This window comes from Sparus aurata, chromosome 8, assembly GCF_900880675.1.
Source record: "Sparus aurata chromosome 8, fSpaAur1.1, whole genome shotgun sequence".
Classification (NCBI taxonomy): domain Eukaryota; kingdom Metazoa; phylum Chordata; class Actinopteri; order Spariformes; family Sparidae; genus Sparus; species Sparus aurata.
The window spans coordinates 16,297,205-16,315,353 of NC_044194.1; the positions used below are offsets into that span (position 1 = coordinate 16,297,205).

Consider the following 18,149-nt stretch of genomic DNA (forward strand, 5'->3'; position numbering starts at 1 on the left):
AATACCTGAAAAGAACGGGAGCTTCTGATGCGGCTCTGTCCATCTTATGTCCACCACAGCCCCCGAGGTCGTACAACTAGTACGGCTACTTGTCAGTGTTTGTTAAGGGACAGACGGCTCCCTTTTCTCATGATTCACAATAGCACAGGACAAATGGAAATCTATCTGGAGGTCATTTTTCTTTCCACGGTTGCTATTTCTTGATTTCCCCAACATGGAGATGTACATTAATCCTAATAGAGATGGTTAGAGTCCAAGACATTGCACTGCACCGCACAGATGAATGCAGGATGGTCATTAGAGCCAGAAACTGTATTAGAGCTGTCTCGCCTTCTGGTAGGTGATGTTGGCATGACTGATGAGAGAGAATGGCAGTGTGATTCATTCACCCAAATATATATAAAAAATCTCTACATATGAATTTTATTAATGACCAGAGTTACAGACTAACCCATAAATGAAGAGGGACATTTTTGGAAAATACACTTAGTTGCATTCTTGACAAGACTTGAATGAACTAATAGATGCCACTTTCACGTCCGCTGCTTTTAATGTAGTGTGCTTTATGTAAAGCCAACAAAATCAACAAAACCAAGCAACCAAAGCACACTGACTGACAAGCTACACATCGTTTGTTTAATCTGTGTATAAACCACAGCGGGTTATATGCCAGACTATTTCTTGGTGGGTGTGCAGTCACTATTAGGGTTGCCAGGCAACCACTTGAGACTCCAGGAAGTCTCTGTGCCCGCCCCGGCCAAGAAGTAGTCCAGAAATAGTCCACATCAATCATTTCATCCAACACCCTGCAAGAGAGGAATGTATTTCCCATAATCTCATAATTTTCTTCTGCTAAGTGTGAATATCAAATCCTCCAAGTTTAGTTGTGAGTTTCATGGTGCAAGCCAACAGAAAAGTGGTGGCACTCCTTCTGTTTCCAAAAAATACTGTAGATCTCTGTTCATTCTATAATTAATTGATAGTTTTGATCGGAGCACCTTTTTCTGTTCTGCAGAAAAGCTTGTCATTGTCAGTGTTTACTGCTTCTTTATTCGCAAAAGATCTGTACAATGGGTGTTATTCTCTTGGAGAAAGATGATGTGGAGGTAGACAGTCAACAGGGGGTAAATTGGAGGGAGGAAGGCTTGCTGATTCGTTGCTTGGGAACAAGTTGTGATACTTGTTGATGGATCCAGTGAGCAGCAGAATCTTTTTTTTTCCTGCAGTCTGCCTTTTGTTCGTTTTTTTTTTTTTTTTTTCCTTCAGCCTTTCATGCTCTTTTCTTCTCCATCAAGCATCGACAGTATGCCACTTTTTACGGTCTGTATGCCCTCCTAGAGTTCCACCTCCTGGACGTGTTGACATTATCTCCACTTGTCTACAGAATAACACAGCAGGATGCAACAAGGACTCCTCTGAATGCTTTTGATGCTGCTGCACACATCAGACCGATACACTGTAGATGACAGAGTTTAAGGTCACTCAGTACTCAAAATGTCACAAAATGCTGTTCAGGGTTTTTCTTATTTTGAATTATTTGCCAAACTTGGACAAAAATGGAGACAAAGTCGACCCTACACTCCTCAAAAGTCAGCCCACAGCGATGTTAATGCCCATCATTCTACTGTTAATAGTCGTCAATATCTATCTCTTTAGCACCAAACTGTAATCCCTTACAGGCTTTCTGATCACTCATACTTACTCATACGCCAGTATATGGCTGAATTCACCAGCAAGTGCATCTAAGTCTTCAGGCATGACCTTGTTGAGCTTTTGAGCAGGCGGGTGTGTTCGTTTGAGCACCCGCCTCAAAGTGTTTCAAAGGTTTTTGAACATTAACTGGCAACTATTTTTCATTTTAACTATTTTTTAAAGGCAAAACTGCAGTACATTTGCTAATGGCAGCTTTTAAAGTATGAGGATTTTATGCTTTCCTTTGTTGCACATCACAGTCAGCTGACTGTCTTTTCATTGTTGATCAGACGAAACAAGACATTTGAAAATGTCACCCTGGCCTATGAGAAAATCCAACCAGCATTTTGACTTTCTGACATTTCCAGAGTCCAAGTTCTTCAGTAGATCAGTTGATAATGAAAATAACTGTCAACTGCAGCTCTGTTGTAAATATAAATAGAATGGACAGCAGAGAAGTGACGAGCCTGCAGAAGTGGTCTGAGAAGTTTTTGTGGACATTTTAATACTTTAAACGACATGAGTCCAGGAGGCTGTTTCCCTTGAAAGGAGAAAACTTTGTTTAAAACATCCCTTACATCTATGAAGGGAGAGTTTGTGTGATTAAATACATTGATCCCATCGATGTGTTATAGCCTGTGAAAAACATCTGGATTCAAATTCACCTTCTCACATATGTCCTGTTTGAAAATCCCTGTTCTGTCACAGCTGCCATTTCAGAAAATAATGAATATGACAGCAGTTGTGTCGGCACATCTGGCACCACATCAAGCATACACTTACTACTACTCTAATGTCCATACCTCTCCAGTAGTTGGGCTCACAGTGGAGCATAATTATTTAACATGTTACATTTAAAAGTAGAGTCCAGCCCCAGGGACGATTTGGTCTGCCACCATGCCTCGTTGTATGGCTCAAGGGCTTGTGAGTAATTATTGCTACACTGTGCCTTCGGTGCTTTCAGTACACAATATGTTATCTGTCCCACTTGGACAGCCTCTCGGTCGTGCAAACAAACTGCGCTGCAGATGTAGCCAAAACACACAGCTGTGAGTAAAGTCAAATTCATGAGAGTGTTAAGGCCCTCAGGGATTCAGGGTAATTATGAGACTATTGAAACAAAGACACATACAAAAGATCTATTTTAGAAAATGGGAGCTGCCGCCTGTTAAACAGCTGGAAATCTTGACAGACGACATTAGACAAGAAAATAATTTAACGAAGATGGAAATTGTTTCTGTGTTAATGTGTGTTATACTGTTTCAAGTCAACAGGTCATTGTCATGCACCTAAAATTATACTTAAAGCCTCAATGAATAATTGATGTCTCATTATAAGCTGATGTTAGGGAAGATAGCAGGCTCCTAAAATAACAGGCTGTATGGTATTTCAAATTCAAATGAGAGTCTAAACTTATCCGCTCCACAGTTCGTGTTCTATAACGAAGTCTGTCCAGAGGAAGATCACTCCCAGCTGGCCCTGGAGACCCTAGTGTGTGTGTGTGTGTGTGTGTGTGTGTGTGTGTGTGTGTGTGTGCGTGTGTGTGTGTGTGTGTGTGTGTGTGTGTGCACTTTGCTCTTTGTACAGATTTGGCCTTCTCCGGGAGTAACTATAAGCTGTTGTTAAGATTTATGCAGGGAAAAGGAGAACCTGAAAGACACAGGTGGATAGAGAGAATAAACCAGAGATTGAAAGAGAGATGAAGCTTGGGAGAGTTGGAGAGAGATTTTTTGTGTTTTGGACAAAACACATCAGGCATGTTTTGGATGAGGGAGTAAGAATACACCAGGCAGCTGACAGCGGGAGGCTTTGAGGGATGGAGGAAGAGAAAGATTAATGATTCAGGTATTGGAGAAACCCAAGCGTCGGAATCTAAAGCCATGCTAGCAGCTCTGTGAATCTGTACTCACACACATGCGCTTTGAGCTAAATGCTCAAGTCAGCATGCGAACGCACTCAGACTAAATAATGATACTAACGCACTGATTTTTAGCAACTCTACTGCAGAATTCGATGGTCCCTTTTCACAGCACACATTTTGACTCGTCAAAGTGGGAAAATGACAGGTGTAAATAGTAACTATCGCAGCGGCCCCATTCCAACAAGTATCCCTGTAAGTCATGTCAGCACACCAGAGCCCTGGAGCGGGCTCATCTAAATAGAATCAAGCCATCATTGATTTATTTTATTACACGTGTGCTTTTCCTGCATTGACACTCCCAAACATCTGCCGTGAAAAGATTGCATTTCACATCTGATTTTCATTGATGCTTTACTTGATAGCACGCTAATATTTGGTAATCAGCACTAAACACATTGAGTGTATGTGTTTGGTCAGAAAGCGAGATGGAATTTTCACCAGAGTAGTTACATTTTATGTTGAAGCAGACATTTATTAATGAATTTGACTCAAAACCCCACAAAAAGGTGAAACTGCTGGTGCAACTAGAGGACAGTCTTTAGCATACATCTGCTGGGAACCATGAATGCCTTCACAAACTGTTGTGTCTGCCTGCCTGGTAGATACTTACAGTATATGAGACATTTAACTGGATATGTGAAAACATATTTGGCTGGATGAAATCTTAATGGGTCACCAAAGCCATCAGAAGCATTGTGGATGTCTCTACCAAATTTCAATGAAATCCATCCAGTGTGTGTTGAGACAGTTCACTAATAAAAGGAAATTTCACCCAGTCAGTAGAATCCGTCATCGTGAATGTCCAATAGCCATAGTTGTTGAGATGTTTGTGGTTGGCTTACTGACTGATACTGCCATCCCTGGAGCTATCATGGCTTAAGGGACCTTTCAAACATAGAAGGAAATCCAGGGAATGTAAATAATGATGGGCAGAGCATGACAGCGGGATGTAGGTTAGAGAGACAGAAAGAGAGGACAGAGAGAGTCGGAGACAGACAGAGAAAATGAAACGAGGCAGAGAGAATGTGAGAGGCCTGCCTGTGTCTCCAGGCAGTGGGCCTTATGTGGCCCGCTTCAACACTCCCCTTCACCATCTGTCACATCCCACATTATAGGGAAAGGAATGGAACGGCACCAGAGTTACGGTCCAACTGCTATTTCAGCACTGCACCAGAACCTTGGTAACTCTCCTCCTCCAGCCCATCCCACATTTATATTTCATACTTACGTGCAGAGCATTTATCCGACACTCATGCAGAGGCATCCAAGTGCAACAGTGAAATAGGGTCACTATCATCCCTTTACTCTAGTCATCCTTGTGTGTTTCTTTTCTTTAAATCCCTTAGTTTCCCTTATTTCCTTTGCTCCTTTTTCTCTTTGTTCTTTCTCCCTTGTTCCCCGAACATAGTTTCCCACTTAATTTGCCCTCCACCGGCCCAAAGATTGCTCCATTTATAGTATGTTTAATTCTCTCTCAGCCAGCAGTAATTCAAAGTCCTTGGGATTTGCATCAATGTCAAGCTCTCGCACACGGTCGGCTGCTGGAGTGTGTGAGTGGGAGTGGATCCTGTCTCCTGACGTCTTAATTGCTGCCTCCTGGTTGGCCGTCCTGTTGCGAGAGTGGTGCAGCCAACTCGCTGGTGTGGTTATGAGTCTGTCTTCATGCTGGTTAGGATTTGGGGATTTAAAAAAAAAATTCCTTTTGCTACTTTATAGCAGAGGAAGATTAATATGCATCTGGTTCGCCCATTTCTAACCACACAGCGTTCCAGATTACTCTAAAGGATGTCAAGCGTTCACCCATGTTTGACTGCTGGAATGTATTTGATTCAGCTTTACTTTCCTACTATTTTGCACCGACCAATCTTCCTGTAATTTTGGTAGTGCATAGAACTGAAAATGCAGTTTCAGATGGCAGAATAAAATGAATAAGAGCGTCTTTTGTTCAGGTTTTCTAAAGGTTTGCTCGCTGACAGTCAACATGACATAGGGAGAGAGTGACTCCGATGCAGGCCTGGTTGGGAGGGATCGAGCCGAAACAGGATATTACTGTCTGAAAGAGCGAGCTTCGCCCCATTGAGGTGTCAGCTGCGCTCTCTCAGAACTCAGAGACGCAGGGGAATAACACACATGTGCGCACACACACGTTTCACATTTGTATTCCCGCAGTCACCTACACCCACTCCTGATCTGAGAGAATAATCAGCGTTTGGGAACATTTAGCCTCATTGCTTATTCATAGCCCGGCATTGTGTTTATATCTTATTCATGCCATTGCTCGTGATGTCTGTCTGTTCTAATGAGTAATCGGGGCTAATTGTACGTGTGTGTTGACGGTGTAAAAGGCAGATTGAACCGAGAAAGGCATTTTCATCAAGGGGGACTCGGTTCTCCCAGGATTTGCCAGTGACGATGACACAGGCGGTATGAAAGAGGGGGGGTTCGGATTATGCTAAGTCAAGTTAGCATTTTTAGCACCAGGATTCAGGATTTGTATTAGCATGTAACAATATCATATCCGCTGGCAAGAGATGAATGTGTCACTGTGGTTTGGCACCTGAGAGAGCACATCTCTGTCATAATTAGTGTGATGCTGTGATTTGGAATAAAGCGGGGGCTTATTACTCTGCATGGAAGAGAGTTTTTGTGAATGCAATATTAGATGAGTTAAAGCTACGACAGGGTTTATAGAGGTGTGCGCGTCAGTGAAAACCCCAAACAAGGCTGAAATATTAAAAGGCAGGTTCACACACAGAGTCTAGGCGGTATGTTTTGTTATTGGTCTTACATCTGAACCGTGCTGTCTCACTTTTTGATGGAACTGCCCCAGAACTGCCAGACAGCCGCCGAGCTCTGACACATTGATATTTCCTGTTTGTAAGTCCGACCCAGCTTGTTGTTATTCACCCCGGTCTTGTTTGTTTTGTTGTCGGCAGACGAAGCCACAGGTTACGGGCCAGTGTTTGAGGAGCAGCCGGTGGAGACCATCTACCCCGAGGAGTCACCCGAGGCAAAAATCACCATGAGCTGCAGGGCCCGGGCCAATCCACCTGCCACATACAAGTAACATATGTTCCTCATAAACCCAGTCTCATTACTGCCCGCTGTGCGTCCTGTGTGGCTCCCATAGCTCACCATCTCCCAAGCTTTATTCACACGGGTTTAGGATCTGCCTGTAAATAGCGAGGTCACAAGGATATTTGTCTGAACATCGATTGCACCGAAAAAGGCGATGTGCAATGCGTGTGACCATCCAGCAGTGCATGATTGGGTGATATATTTTCAAGCCGCTCCCAAATAATTTTGTTGTCAAACAACCTACAGAGCTCATTTGATTCGCAGCAGATGCTTTATTTTTTTTCCCTCATGCTAACAATAATTTAAATGACAAAATATGACATGCCAGGAAAACATAATAACAAACAAGATGTTGCTCCTGCAGCAGCAGCAGAGCAAACAGCACTGCCACTGTGACTCCACCTCATTTATGCAGCGAAAATATATTAAGCGGTTTGCGCAATCCATTTCCATTAAGATGTAAATATGTTGGCTGGAAAGTTGATAGGCAGGAGTCCATACACTCCTGCCATGCACAAATGCAAGTATAAAGGACATTGTAGGATAGTCCTAATAGTGATTTGGAAATATATAAAAGCTCTGCCAATTGTATTGTGTTGAACATGAAATGTTTTGGTCATGATTACAAGTACATTCAAGTATTGAAGCTAAAACATGATCAAAATAAGAAACAGTTAGGATCAAATTGAAGAAATCACCAGACCATTAGTCATCGAACAGAGGGACGAGCTTAGATGACCTCATGAAGAAATAAATGAAGCCACTGTCCGGAGCACTGCGCAAATACATACATGAAGTATGATGTGCTCTGAATCTAAGAGATGTGAAGGGGGGGGCAATCAAAAAATACAAAAACTAAAATGACAGATGACACTGCTTGGCATCCCCCAAATCACTTTCAACGTCAGTGAGCCCGGAATTAGAGGTCAGAGGGGCAAGAATTAGCTTTGACCAGAGCTGCTATGAAGTGTTTAAGAGGATTCATGTACAGTACAGTCTGCTGGTCCTTTCAAAACATGACATTTGATATTACTTTAATAGAAAACAGCTCTCAGGTTTTATACTATGCGCGGATGTTTATTGCAAGAAAGGGCAACTTTAAAGTGAACTGGTCAGATTTTGCCTTGAAGGGCTGAATTTCAGTTATTTGCTCCCATATCATCCTTGACCGCTCATTGACTGCTTTGATACCGCACCAGTGATCTGATCCTAACTGTTTCCTCATCGCAGGTGGATGAAGGATGACATGGAGATCGACGTGAATGATGAAGGCAGCCACTACAGTTTAGTGGGAGGCAACTTGGTCATCAGCAACCCCATCAAAACCCAACACGTGGGAAAGTACTCCTGCTTGGCGAGCAACATGTACGGCACGGTGATCAGCCAAGACGCCTCGGTTCAGTTCGGATGTAAGTGGCCCAGATGTGAAGCCCTGTGTGCAACGCGATGATGCACAGTACCATGCAGAATCAGCTGAACCCACTCCGGAGCTGTACTTTCATGCATATTAAGCGCACTGAAATTGGACAGCTGGGACAAATCATAAGTGGTGTGCAAACTGGCGTGCAGTGTGCAAATGGTGTATGATCTAATTTCTTGATGCCACCAAGACTAATGTACTTTTTTTTTATTAAAACTACAGCTCAATTCAAAAGCAGTTAACCTTATACTCATTTAGCATGTAGTGTAGATTGTATGGAAATGAGCTATAGGAGATTTTCAAATGTGAACGTGTGAGCAGCTCTTACCATTGAATTTGTCCTCTCTGCCTCTTTCAGACCTCGACCTTTTCTCGTCAGAGGAGAGGGAGTCGGTTTACGTCAAAGAGGGACAGGGGGCCGTGCTGCTCTGCGCCCCCCCACCACATTATCCAGGTACGGCACGTGTTTTTTAATGTTCAGTCTTTTCTCCTCAGCGTTTCAACCAATCAGTTAAATGAAAATGAAAGTTTGACCATTAAAGTGATTTTTTTTTTTTTTATCCTCGTGTCCACATTGAGGTTTTTCATGAAACTGATGAACTGGATATGAGATGAATCAAGGATATTTTGTCCCTGTGGGGCTGAGATTGAATTGCCCTTCTTAATGTCCTCTAAGGTGTAAAAAATAATGACATCACTGACTCTGTCACTGTGTCATTATCTTAGTTTTAAGCTTTTCTCTCAGTTGGCACTCATCCCCACGCTGGGTGTGCTTGTATTCCCTCATGAGTGTACAAAAGGACGAACATAAGAGGCTTCATCAGTCTCATATTTAGTTCAGGCTAATGAGTAATTTTAAGGGTTGTTGTTCACCTTCTTTTCTTTTACTGGTATGTAGCCTCATTTTATTCTGCTGCTTTTCCATTTAATATGTTTTTCATATTCGTGCTGATGCAAATCAGCCTGAAACTGGCGTTAAGTCTCTCTCCATGGCGCCAATATGCTTAGTATGCCTCTCAGCAAAAAAGAATTATAAGATTTCATCTGAAAGGTCAATAGATGCTTGAATAATAAATCCCCCTCAGCGCCCAACAATTGTGCTATTTTTATTTTGCATGCGTTCAGATTATTCAGAGTGAGCCGGATTCACACCCAATCTCCCCGGGGTCTCTCTGAAGCTTTTGTTGTGTGTCCAGGGTCTTGATTGACGCGTGGTGTTTTTTGTCGTGTCTCTCGCCCTGTGCAGCCGAGCTGTCATTCCGCTGGATCCTCAACGAGTTCCCCACCTTCATCCCGCTGGACAAGAGGCGCTTTGTCTCCCAGATAACGGGTAACCTTTACATCTCCAAGGTGGACTCCTCCGACAGCGGCAACTACTCCTGCATCGCCTCCAGCCAGTCTATTTCCAAGAGCGTTTTCTCCAACTACATCCCCCTCGTACCTCTGGCTGAACGTTAGTACCTCACATTGTCTTTCTCCATTTTTAATAGATTTTAATTATGTTGACACGGTTTTGAGATTTCTGCTTCCTTCAGTGTGAAATGACCCAGATAGTCAAACTCTCGTACCACACCGATCACAGGAGGATATTATAGGCCACGATAATATTTGCAGTGCGCTTCTATTAAGGTGTCTTTCTCTAGCATATAAAGATTTATTGAGTTTCGATGCGTGAAAGTTCAATACAACCTTGAATTACAACAGAGGGATTGAGTGCATGTCTCCCTTTAATGTCAATGTGTTCCAAAAAGTAATCGGTCTTTTACCAGGAAAATGAGCTGCGACTATTGAGCAGCAGCTAAAGTGGTTCTTCAAGAGATGAGATTCGAAAATAGGCTTGAAGATAAGAAGTGTCTCTGGCCCGGTTGCAGCAAAATACTGCATTGATTTTCTCCTCCCGTCCCTGCTGATTCACCATGTTTAATCACAACAGCGCTTGTTTTCAATGTGATAAGGTCGTGCCACCGCTGCTGGCTCTTTAAATGAGATTTACAGGAACAAATTAGCTCAGGAGTCGACTGATGCGAGAACCCTCTTTAAGACGGATCCGGTGCGTTACGAAGCGCGAACTAGAACATGAGCAGCCCCGGAGATAGAGATGAATGTACTTAAGTTTGTTAATGCTCCGCCTGTTTGTGTGACCACGCGTAAGAGGTAAAAAAACACAAAACTACACGACTATTTTAACATTTTCCTTGGGGGGCCTTCCCAGAATCCACCGGTTGTTCCGTTGTTTGATCTTATGTAACTTTGGCATGCTTCACCTGTGGCGGATGTGTTTTAAATAGTAGTAAACACAAACTAAAAATGTTGTGTCCCACCAAAGAGGTAAGGATTAGAACAGAGCTCGGCAGTTGTTTGGGCTCTCTTATGCATACGTGTGTTAGGAGATGCCTCCTGGGTATGACGTGACCTGTATTTAACTCCAACCAGTTTTTGTGTCTGTCTGTGGAGGGGAGTGCATACCTTTGCATTTAGTTACAGCTTTTCAAAGCGCCTTGTGTGTGTGCAGAGGATGCATGTAAACACCATAGTCCTGGATCTTCGATATATTCTCTTATTGGGTAACCAGTATTATACGTAAGAAGACGAGGTACAAATCTATGACCCAGCATTGTTTTTTTCCACTTTTTAGGTGAGAAATACAAAGACACCCCCATCCCAAACTCCCAGAAAGAGACAGAGAAGACAATGACGCGTACGAAAAAAACACATCAAAATGAAATAAATATAACGCATGTAAAAAACTGTATCAAATCCCACAGTGGGGAAACTACAATAAGAAGGATGCTCAATGTTGCACACTTTGAAGAATGGATGCATTGGGGATCCATTGGATTCCAGAGATGTGAGAGTATTTACAATGAGATAAAAGGCTGTCTTATTTTGTAGAAAACTGCCAGATGAGACACTGAATTATTAAGCCAGGGTTTAGAAGAAGATGGATTTTGGCTTTTTCCAAAATAACAGAATATGTCTTCGGGCTACGAGTGAGCATGAAAGCAACAACACCAGAATCTTTGTGATGAGACTGGCTTGCATAAAGCGCACCCCAAAGATGGCTATCGAGGGGGGGGGGGGCTCTTGATGGCTTTTCTCTTTCATATCAAAGAAGCAAGACCAGACTTCAGCTAATTTTGGACTACAAAAAAACCCCAGAAAACATGAGTATGATGTGCTGGTGATAACTCGCATCCATCACAGCTATCATGTATCAAGCATCTCCCATAATCGTCAATACAGCCGTCACAGCCGTCTGGCATCAAAGGAAGATTCAGTGACGTAATGACCCTTCCTTCTTTTTTTAGGTTTCTTGATTGAAACCTGGATATAGAAGCATGTGAACACTTTATTCAGAAATCCAGTCAGTCTCTGCAAAATGTGCAGGTGTTTCATCAACTGGAGTTGTGTTAGTAGCTAGAACAGAATCTTTTTTTATGATACACGATGTATTTATGGTCTAGGCTTAAAAAACGCAAGTGGAAGAACACCAGACACATAAATTATGCATTTTTATTGTTGCCCCCATCTCAAGCTATCTGTCTTACCGCTGATCAGATGACAAGAAATTATACCACCAAATGATCTAGTGCTGTAAATCAACCGCCGAGGTAGCTCAGTCGCTGCAGAATGGCTGAAATGACGAGAAGAATCACGGACGCGTCTGATTCCACTCGGTGTACTGCGAAATCTGTATCCCCGTCACACCAGGGAGAAGAGTTCATCAAGTTACCCCTTATACACTGCAGACTCTTACGACTGAGGCTGCGAGAGACAAACCCAGTGGCAATGTGCCAGGACAACAACTCCTGTTACAATCATGTGTACAAAAAGACAAATAATATAAATGTCATAACCCGAACATGGCCAAATCCACGGATGGAGGTGTGCTTGTAAATATAGTCTTTGTGTTGCTAACCTAGAAAATCTTATCACATGGTGTGTTTTTTTGTGTGTGAGCGTCTCAGTAGGACATCTGAGTGAAGCTGCGTTTACAAAGGAGCGTCTTTTTGTTTCATTTGACCCACTTAGGTAATAACAGAAGGAGAACAAACACTCAGATGGCTAAAACGATCACTGAATCATTTCGAGTCGTTCGGGCTTAGCAGCGAGAAAATGGGTTTTACGCCTGAGTCATAACTATGATCTGTTGTCATTCCTCTCAGGTCCCATCAGAAAATACCCCGCTGACCTCAAAGTGAAGTTCCCAGACACCACTGCTCTGGTGGGGCAGAATATCACCTTGGAGTGCTTCGCTTTGGGGAAGTAAGTGCGAGAGATCATCGATTTAGCCCCGCTTGTTGCGGTGCACTGTTTGAAATGTGCACTGTTTCGACAGCAGGATTTCATAAAACATCTTGTGTAAGCTGGCGGGGCTCATCTTCGGGGTTTCTTGTTTCGTAAAATTGGTCTCAAAGGACAATTTGAATGAATGTAAATTAAGTTTTGGAGGCTTCTCTGCGCAGTAAGGAATAAAGGTTACTCTGTTGTTACTGGGGCATGAAATTACTCAATTTAAATGATGCAGAGACTGTTTACAATTCAAATACAAAAAAGATGTAAAGTAAGAGCGATGTATCAGTCTCCCAAACACTATATTTGTTCGCCCCTAATGCATATTAAAGCGATGTTTACTGTAGCCTAGACTGCCTCAGATCCTCGTCTATTTACCCAGCTAAATGATTTATAAAGCATGTTTGAGAATGAGGACGACTCGAGTACGGCGGTGCATCACAAGCTGAAGCCTGGCTCATGGGTTATTTTGTCTTCCCCCTGCCCTTCCCAGCCCCGTCCCCGAGATCCGCTGGAAGAAGATCGACGGACAGCTGCCAGCCAATCATGAGGTGCGGATGGCGGGGGCTCATCTGCACCTGTACAATGTGCAGTTCGAGGATGGCGGCACCTATCAGTGCGAGGCTGTGAACTCGAGGGGAAAGGACTACCACACTGCCCGTGTGTCTGTGGAAGGTAAGAAGTCAGCATTCTCCTCCTGAAAGAAACCCATCACAGTGCAGGGAGTATTTGTCAAAGCCCACTCTGCGGGATAAACTCACCAGCCCCTACATTTTCTCAGGTTCTTCTCTCTGTTTTTAGATCCAACACCTACTCCAATGCCTCAAGTATCACCTTGTGTCATATATTATTCAGCAGCTTTGTAGTCTTCTTCCATTTTTTTCCACCCAAACACTGTAACTTTGATTTTGCTCATTTGCAGCTTTCCCTGAGTGGGTGGAGCACATCAGCAGCATAGAGAAAGACCTCAGCAGCGATTACACCATGTCCTGCATGGCCAGTGGCAAACCCAAACCACGCATTCGCTGGCTGAAAAACGGAGAACTGGTAATACTCAAACCCATGAATCTTTACTGTCCTATCACCGAGCAGTTAATGCTAGAGCTATAAAAATGCTTCCCAGCCTCCTTTTGGCAGCTCTGTAAGGTCTCTCAGAACCCTGTTTCAGTGTGGAGCTCAGGGTTTGTTACAGTAGCACAGCAGTGACAGGAAGCTGGCACTGTGGGTGCGCATCATGTCAGGAAAAAGTACCTGTTGTTATCGAGCCGGTGCCAGCATGGAGTTGTGTAACCCTCCATAGAAACAACTGTCATCAGGCCTGAAAAATACCCAGGAGAGAGAGGCAGGCGCGGTAGTGACAGCAGAGTGGGGGAGGCTGTTTGATATATGTGTCTGGATGCATCATTATGCATTAATGAACTCCTCTCCCAGTCAAATGATCTAATTATCATCTGAACCTCGGTGAGTGTCAACAATCAACAGTTTGATTTCTAATCCTTTGAAATGATGAAACGCAGAACAGTATTTTAATGTCCCACTCCTGTTATTTTTTCCGCAGCTTGACAGGAAAGAAATGAGGTTCAGCAGCTTGGCTTTTGACGATTCGGGGATGTACCAGTGCATAGCGGAGAACCACCACGGAGTCATATATGCCAACGCGGAGCTGCGTGTGTTTGGTGAGTCACATTTTGGCCACAGACGCGGCACAAATCACTGCATCAGAGATTTAAAGGTCACGTTTCGAGCTGACTCACTGGAGATCGTTGGGACATACGATGTCAGATTTTGTAGAAGGATAACTTTTTTTTTTTTTACGTGGCTAAAAAAGTGTTTCTAAAAATGGTCAAATTTGAACTAGCACTCAAAGTATGTCAGATCAGAACACTAGACATTTCTTATGAATGTAGAATGTGTCATCAATGTATGCATGAGTGCAGTTTGTGATGAATAATCCACACTCTCCCTCCACAGCCTGTGCTCCCACGTTTGAACACAACCCAGTGAAGAGAGTCCTGGCAGCTAAAAACGGCCGGGTGGTGATCGAATGTCGACCCAAAGCGGCTCCAAAGCCCGCCTTCTCCTGGAGCAAAGACACCGAGCTGCTCTCCAACTCTACCAGGTGAGCGGGTCTCTAATGAGATGGCGCGCTTTGTTTTGTCCTCCGATCTATGAGCATCACATGGAAATGTGTTCAGACAGAGAGGCTGTTTTATCATGGCACAGTTTTTTCTTTGTAATATTTAATGAAAATATTCATCAACCTTTTTTTTTTTTTCTTCTGTGACTGTGAGACATATCTGGGTCATATTAACACAAGGACAAGTATCTGGATTTAATGGCGATCCCCCTCAAGAGTGGAGCGATACATACAGTACAGTGATTCTGGGGTTAGTGGATTAATAGATCCGTAGATCCAAAGAGAATTATTTTGATGATCAGTCGATTGTTTAAGTCAGTTTTTAAACAAACTGCTTACAGCTTCTTAAATGTAAGGATCTGATCATTTTTGGCACATTTATGGTAGTAAATGAAGAAACTTTGGGTCTTGGGAAAACAAACACTGGATTAAGCGATAATTAAACTAATTGTTAATTGCAGCCCTAGATCTATTTAAACTCCCTGAATCTGCTATATATGCCAGACAGATCTTTAGTGTTGTTTGTCACTGAGCACTGCTTCGCTGTCTGTCACTGGTTGACATTAAGCTCATTCTCAAGCTCGTCAGCGTGGACGGGCAGGATGTGTAAACCCCTGCCTTGTGCTCCTCACTGACAAAACAAGCCTAATCTGTGAGCTCTAAGACCCGCAACCCTTTCCCCCCCACCCTGCACACCCCCACGCACCACAGTGGGACTCATGGAGGAGGAGCACCCGCCAAATTACCATGCAGCATATGCCTCACTAATACTCTCCACGGCGGCCGTCTGCGCGAGAGTGGTAGTGGAGTAGTGACGGGGCAGCTCTATTTTTCATGCGTGAATATGAAATATGCAGAGAAAAATGAATCAAACATTGTTGCCTTGCCTTCAGTGCAATTTAATGTTGCGTCTTGCTTAGTAGTTTTAAGATCACACACCTTTTTTTTTCCTCTTGGAGAACCATATAGCAAACTTTCAGAGTACCCTCATCATGTTTCATCACCCACATATCCATGGGAAAAACACTCGCTGGACTCTTGACCTTCATATTGCGCTGAATATTTCAGGTCACACAGCTCTATCTCACCAGGTTGTGAAGAATTCACTCTGGTTTCTCCTCAGGGTGTTCATCTGGGAGGACGGGAGCCTGGAGATTCTCAATGTGACGCGAGCGGATGAAGGCAGGTACACCTGCTTTGCCGAGAACGACCGGGGCAAAGCCAATAGCACGGGCTCTCTGCAGGTTACAGGCAAGTCCAACGACTGAACTTAATTAAAAAATCTCTTTATAACCTTTTTTTGTAATGTATCTGGGGCAGCTGGTGTTGCTATGACTGATGTTGGCCTTCGCTGCCAATCATCCCTGTCACTCTCAGATCTAGCAAACAGTGCTGACCTCCAAACGTCTGCTGCTGTTGAATTATGGTCCTCTGAGCAGAGTGACAGTATACAGGCTACTGGTGGACATGCACTCACTCCCCAAGGACGGTGGCATGCGTGGATTGAAGTCCCCGCACTGTTCAATGAAAGATGAGCTGAGGACTCGAGTTATGAACTTGTTGAGATAGTTTGACTGAATAGCGAATAATACACTTGATGTGAGTTTTGTGCCTGTCATTTTCTTCCTGTCGACATGCAATTTGGCTGTCAACCGCTTTTGGATTTTTTGCAGTTGCTCTCCGGCGATGCTGGATGCACAGCTCTTTTCTGCCCTCTTCTGGACATTTGGGCACATTGAACAATTTCTACTCTGTACACCCCGTACTTTGATATACTGTAGATCTGTCCACTATGTGTGTCTAAGACTTCTAATTTAATTCATTAACCTGCGTTATTCATCTATTAAAACACATTTTCTTACCACCATGATGAAGTTTCAGTGGTTTATTTTTCTCATCCTCCTGTGTTTTTCCCCAGAGTCCACAAAGATCACCTTGGCACCGGCCAACTCCGACGTTAAAGTGGGTGAAAACACCAGCATGCAGTGCGCCGCGTCACATGACAGCTCTCTGGACATCACCTTCATCTGGTCCCTGGATGGACGCGTCATTGACCTGCACAAGGACAGTCAACACTACGAACGCACCCCGGTTAGACATCATATCGATTCAAGAGAAACAAACATCAGTGATAATCGAAGTTAAATTGATAGCTCCAAACTTGCCCTAACTGCTAAACCTCAGCTCTCGCCTCAAGTTCATCCACGTCAAATCTTATTTGAGGTTAGGTTGATGTCTGTAATATTTTTATTGGAGTACCTGACATGGAAAAGTACAGCCTTCTTTAAATGACTCTCAAATCAATTTCACATTCCTTCCCTGAGTGGAATAGTGCATTGTGGATCTGTTTAATAGTAATTTCCGCTAACATCCATTATAGTTGACGTGACCTACAGTGCTCTCTCTGTACTGCGGCTCTAACTGCAGGTTAGTGGTCAACATTTCTCATTTGTCTCTCTGCCCACTAGGAAAGCACGTTATAATGATTGTGATTGATGATTCCTCATTTTTGTAAACAAGGAGGAATTTCCCCTCGTAAAAAAATGGGGTCCGGTTCCACTTAATACTGTTTGTGTGCTATTAAACAGCACGTTCGATGCAGTCGTGTACGTTTTTTTCGAGTGCTTTTTCAGGACAGTTACAGTGAGAGCGCTGCCCAGAGCAAACACTGTGCGCAGCTTGACATTTCCTCACAGGAGAAAAGGTGATAGAGCTTTTAGTCCAGCTCCCTTAATTGGATGCTCAGGTATCTCACTCCCTCCGGTTCTGCCCAGTAACTGAAATTATATCTCCCTTTTGTTTATTCTTGAAGATGAGTTTCAGGCTGAGACAGTATCTAACATGACGAATTTGCTTTGACAAGCACACAGTGGGAAAGCTTTGCCTCATGATTTAAAATGTTTTGCTCACTCCTCAGTGACCTGTTCTCATTCTTTGGATCTTTTTTGTTGTTGTTTTTTATGTCTTGTGCAGAATGGAAGCTCAAATGGCGAGCTGCTGATCAAGAACGCCCAGCTGAAGCACGCTGGACTCTACACCTGCATGGCTCAGACAACCATCGACAATGTTACCGCCTCGGCCCAGCTGGTTGTGAGGGGTGAGTCATGAGTGGTGCAATCACAATACACATGTTCATAGAGCCGTCTGACTGTATCTGAAAACATATTTTCCCAATCAGATTCCTACTAGGAGCATCATGATCCTACATAATAGCACTACTCACTGTTGGTTTTGGTTATTTTGCAGTGGGACAGTGGGAAATTTCCATGTCACACACTTCCGTGCCCCAATCAGAATTGGGTCACATTTGCATCAAAATGTGACCTGTGACGGCTTATTAAACCGAGCGCAGGATTTTCGCAGAGGCTCTGTGGAACTTCTGTGTTGTGCTGGAAGCCGGTCCAAACTCGTGTTTGCCACTGTTGCTCTCTGTTAGTGGAGCGGAGAGAGGCACTGAGACGAGGCACTCGAGAACGTGCACGAAGTCACATCATTTTGACTGTCATGGAAAATCTGATCCGAGTCCTTCACAGAGAAATCCACAGTCCAGAACAACTTCAACAAATCGACCACAGACGTGTATAGACAGCTGACAGACATGGGGAAAG

The 18,149-nt window shown here is 43.5% G+C and overlaps 1 protein-coding gene across 2 annotated transcripts in view; it reads left to right on the forward strand.

Annotated features, from left to right (window-relative positions):
- cntn1a (contactin 1a) overlaps positions 1–18,149 on the forward strand; it is a 69,961-nt gene that overhangs the window by 40,023 nt on the left and 11,789 nt on the right. For both annotated transcript variants that reach the window (XM_030425632.1, XM_030425631.1), the window contains exons 4-15: positions 6,550–6,676; positions 7,922–8,100; positions 8,470–8,565; positions 9,358–9,564; positions 12,278–12,377; positions 12,898–13,079; positions 13,327–13,451; positions 13,963–14,080; positions 14,376–14,523; positions 15,665–15,792; positions 16,460–16,632; positions 17,515–17,638. In XM_030425632.1, coding sequence (XP_030281492.1) covers positions 6,550–6,676; positions 7,922–8,100; positions 8,470–8,565; positions 9,358–9,564; positions 12,278–12,377; positions 12,898–13,079; positions 13,327–13,451; positions 13,963–14,080; positions 14,376–14,523; positions 15,665–15,792; positions 16,460–16,632; positions 17,515–17,638 — 1,707 coding nt within the window. The remainder of the gene's footprint in view (positions 1–6,549; positions 6,677–7,921; positions 8,101–8,469; positions 8,566–9,357; positions 9,565–12,277; positions 12,378–12,897; positions 13,080–13,326; positions 13,452–13,962; positions 14,081–14,375; positions 14,524–15,664; positions 15,793–16,459; positions 16,633–17,514; positions 17,639–18,149) is intronic.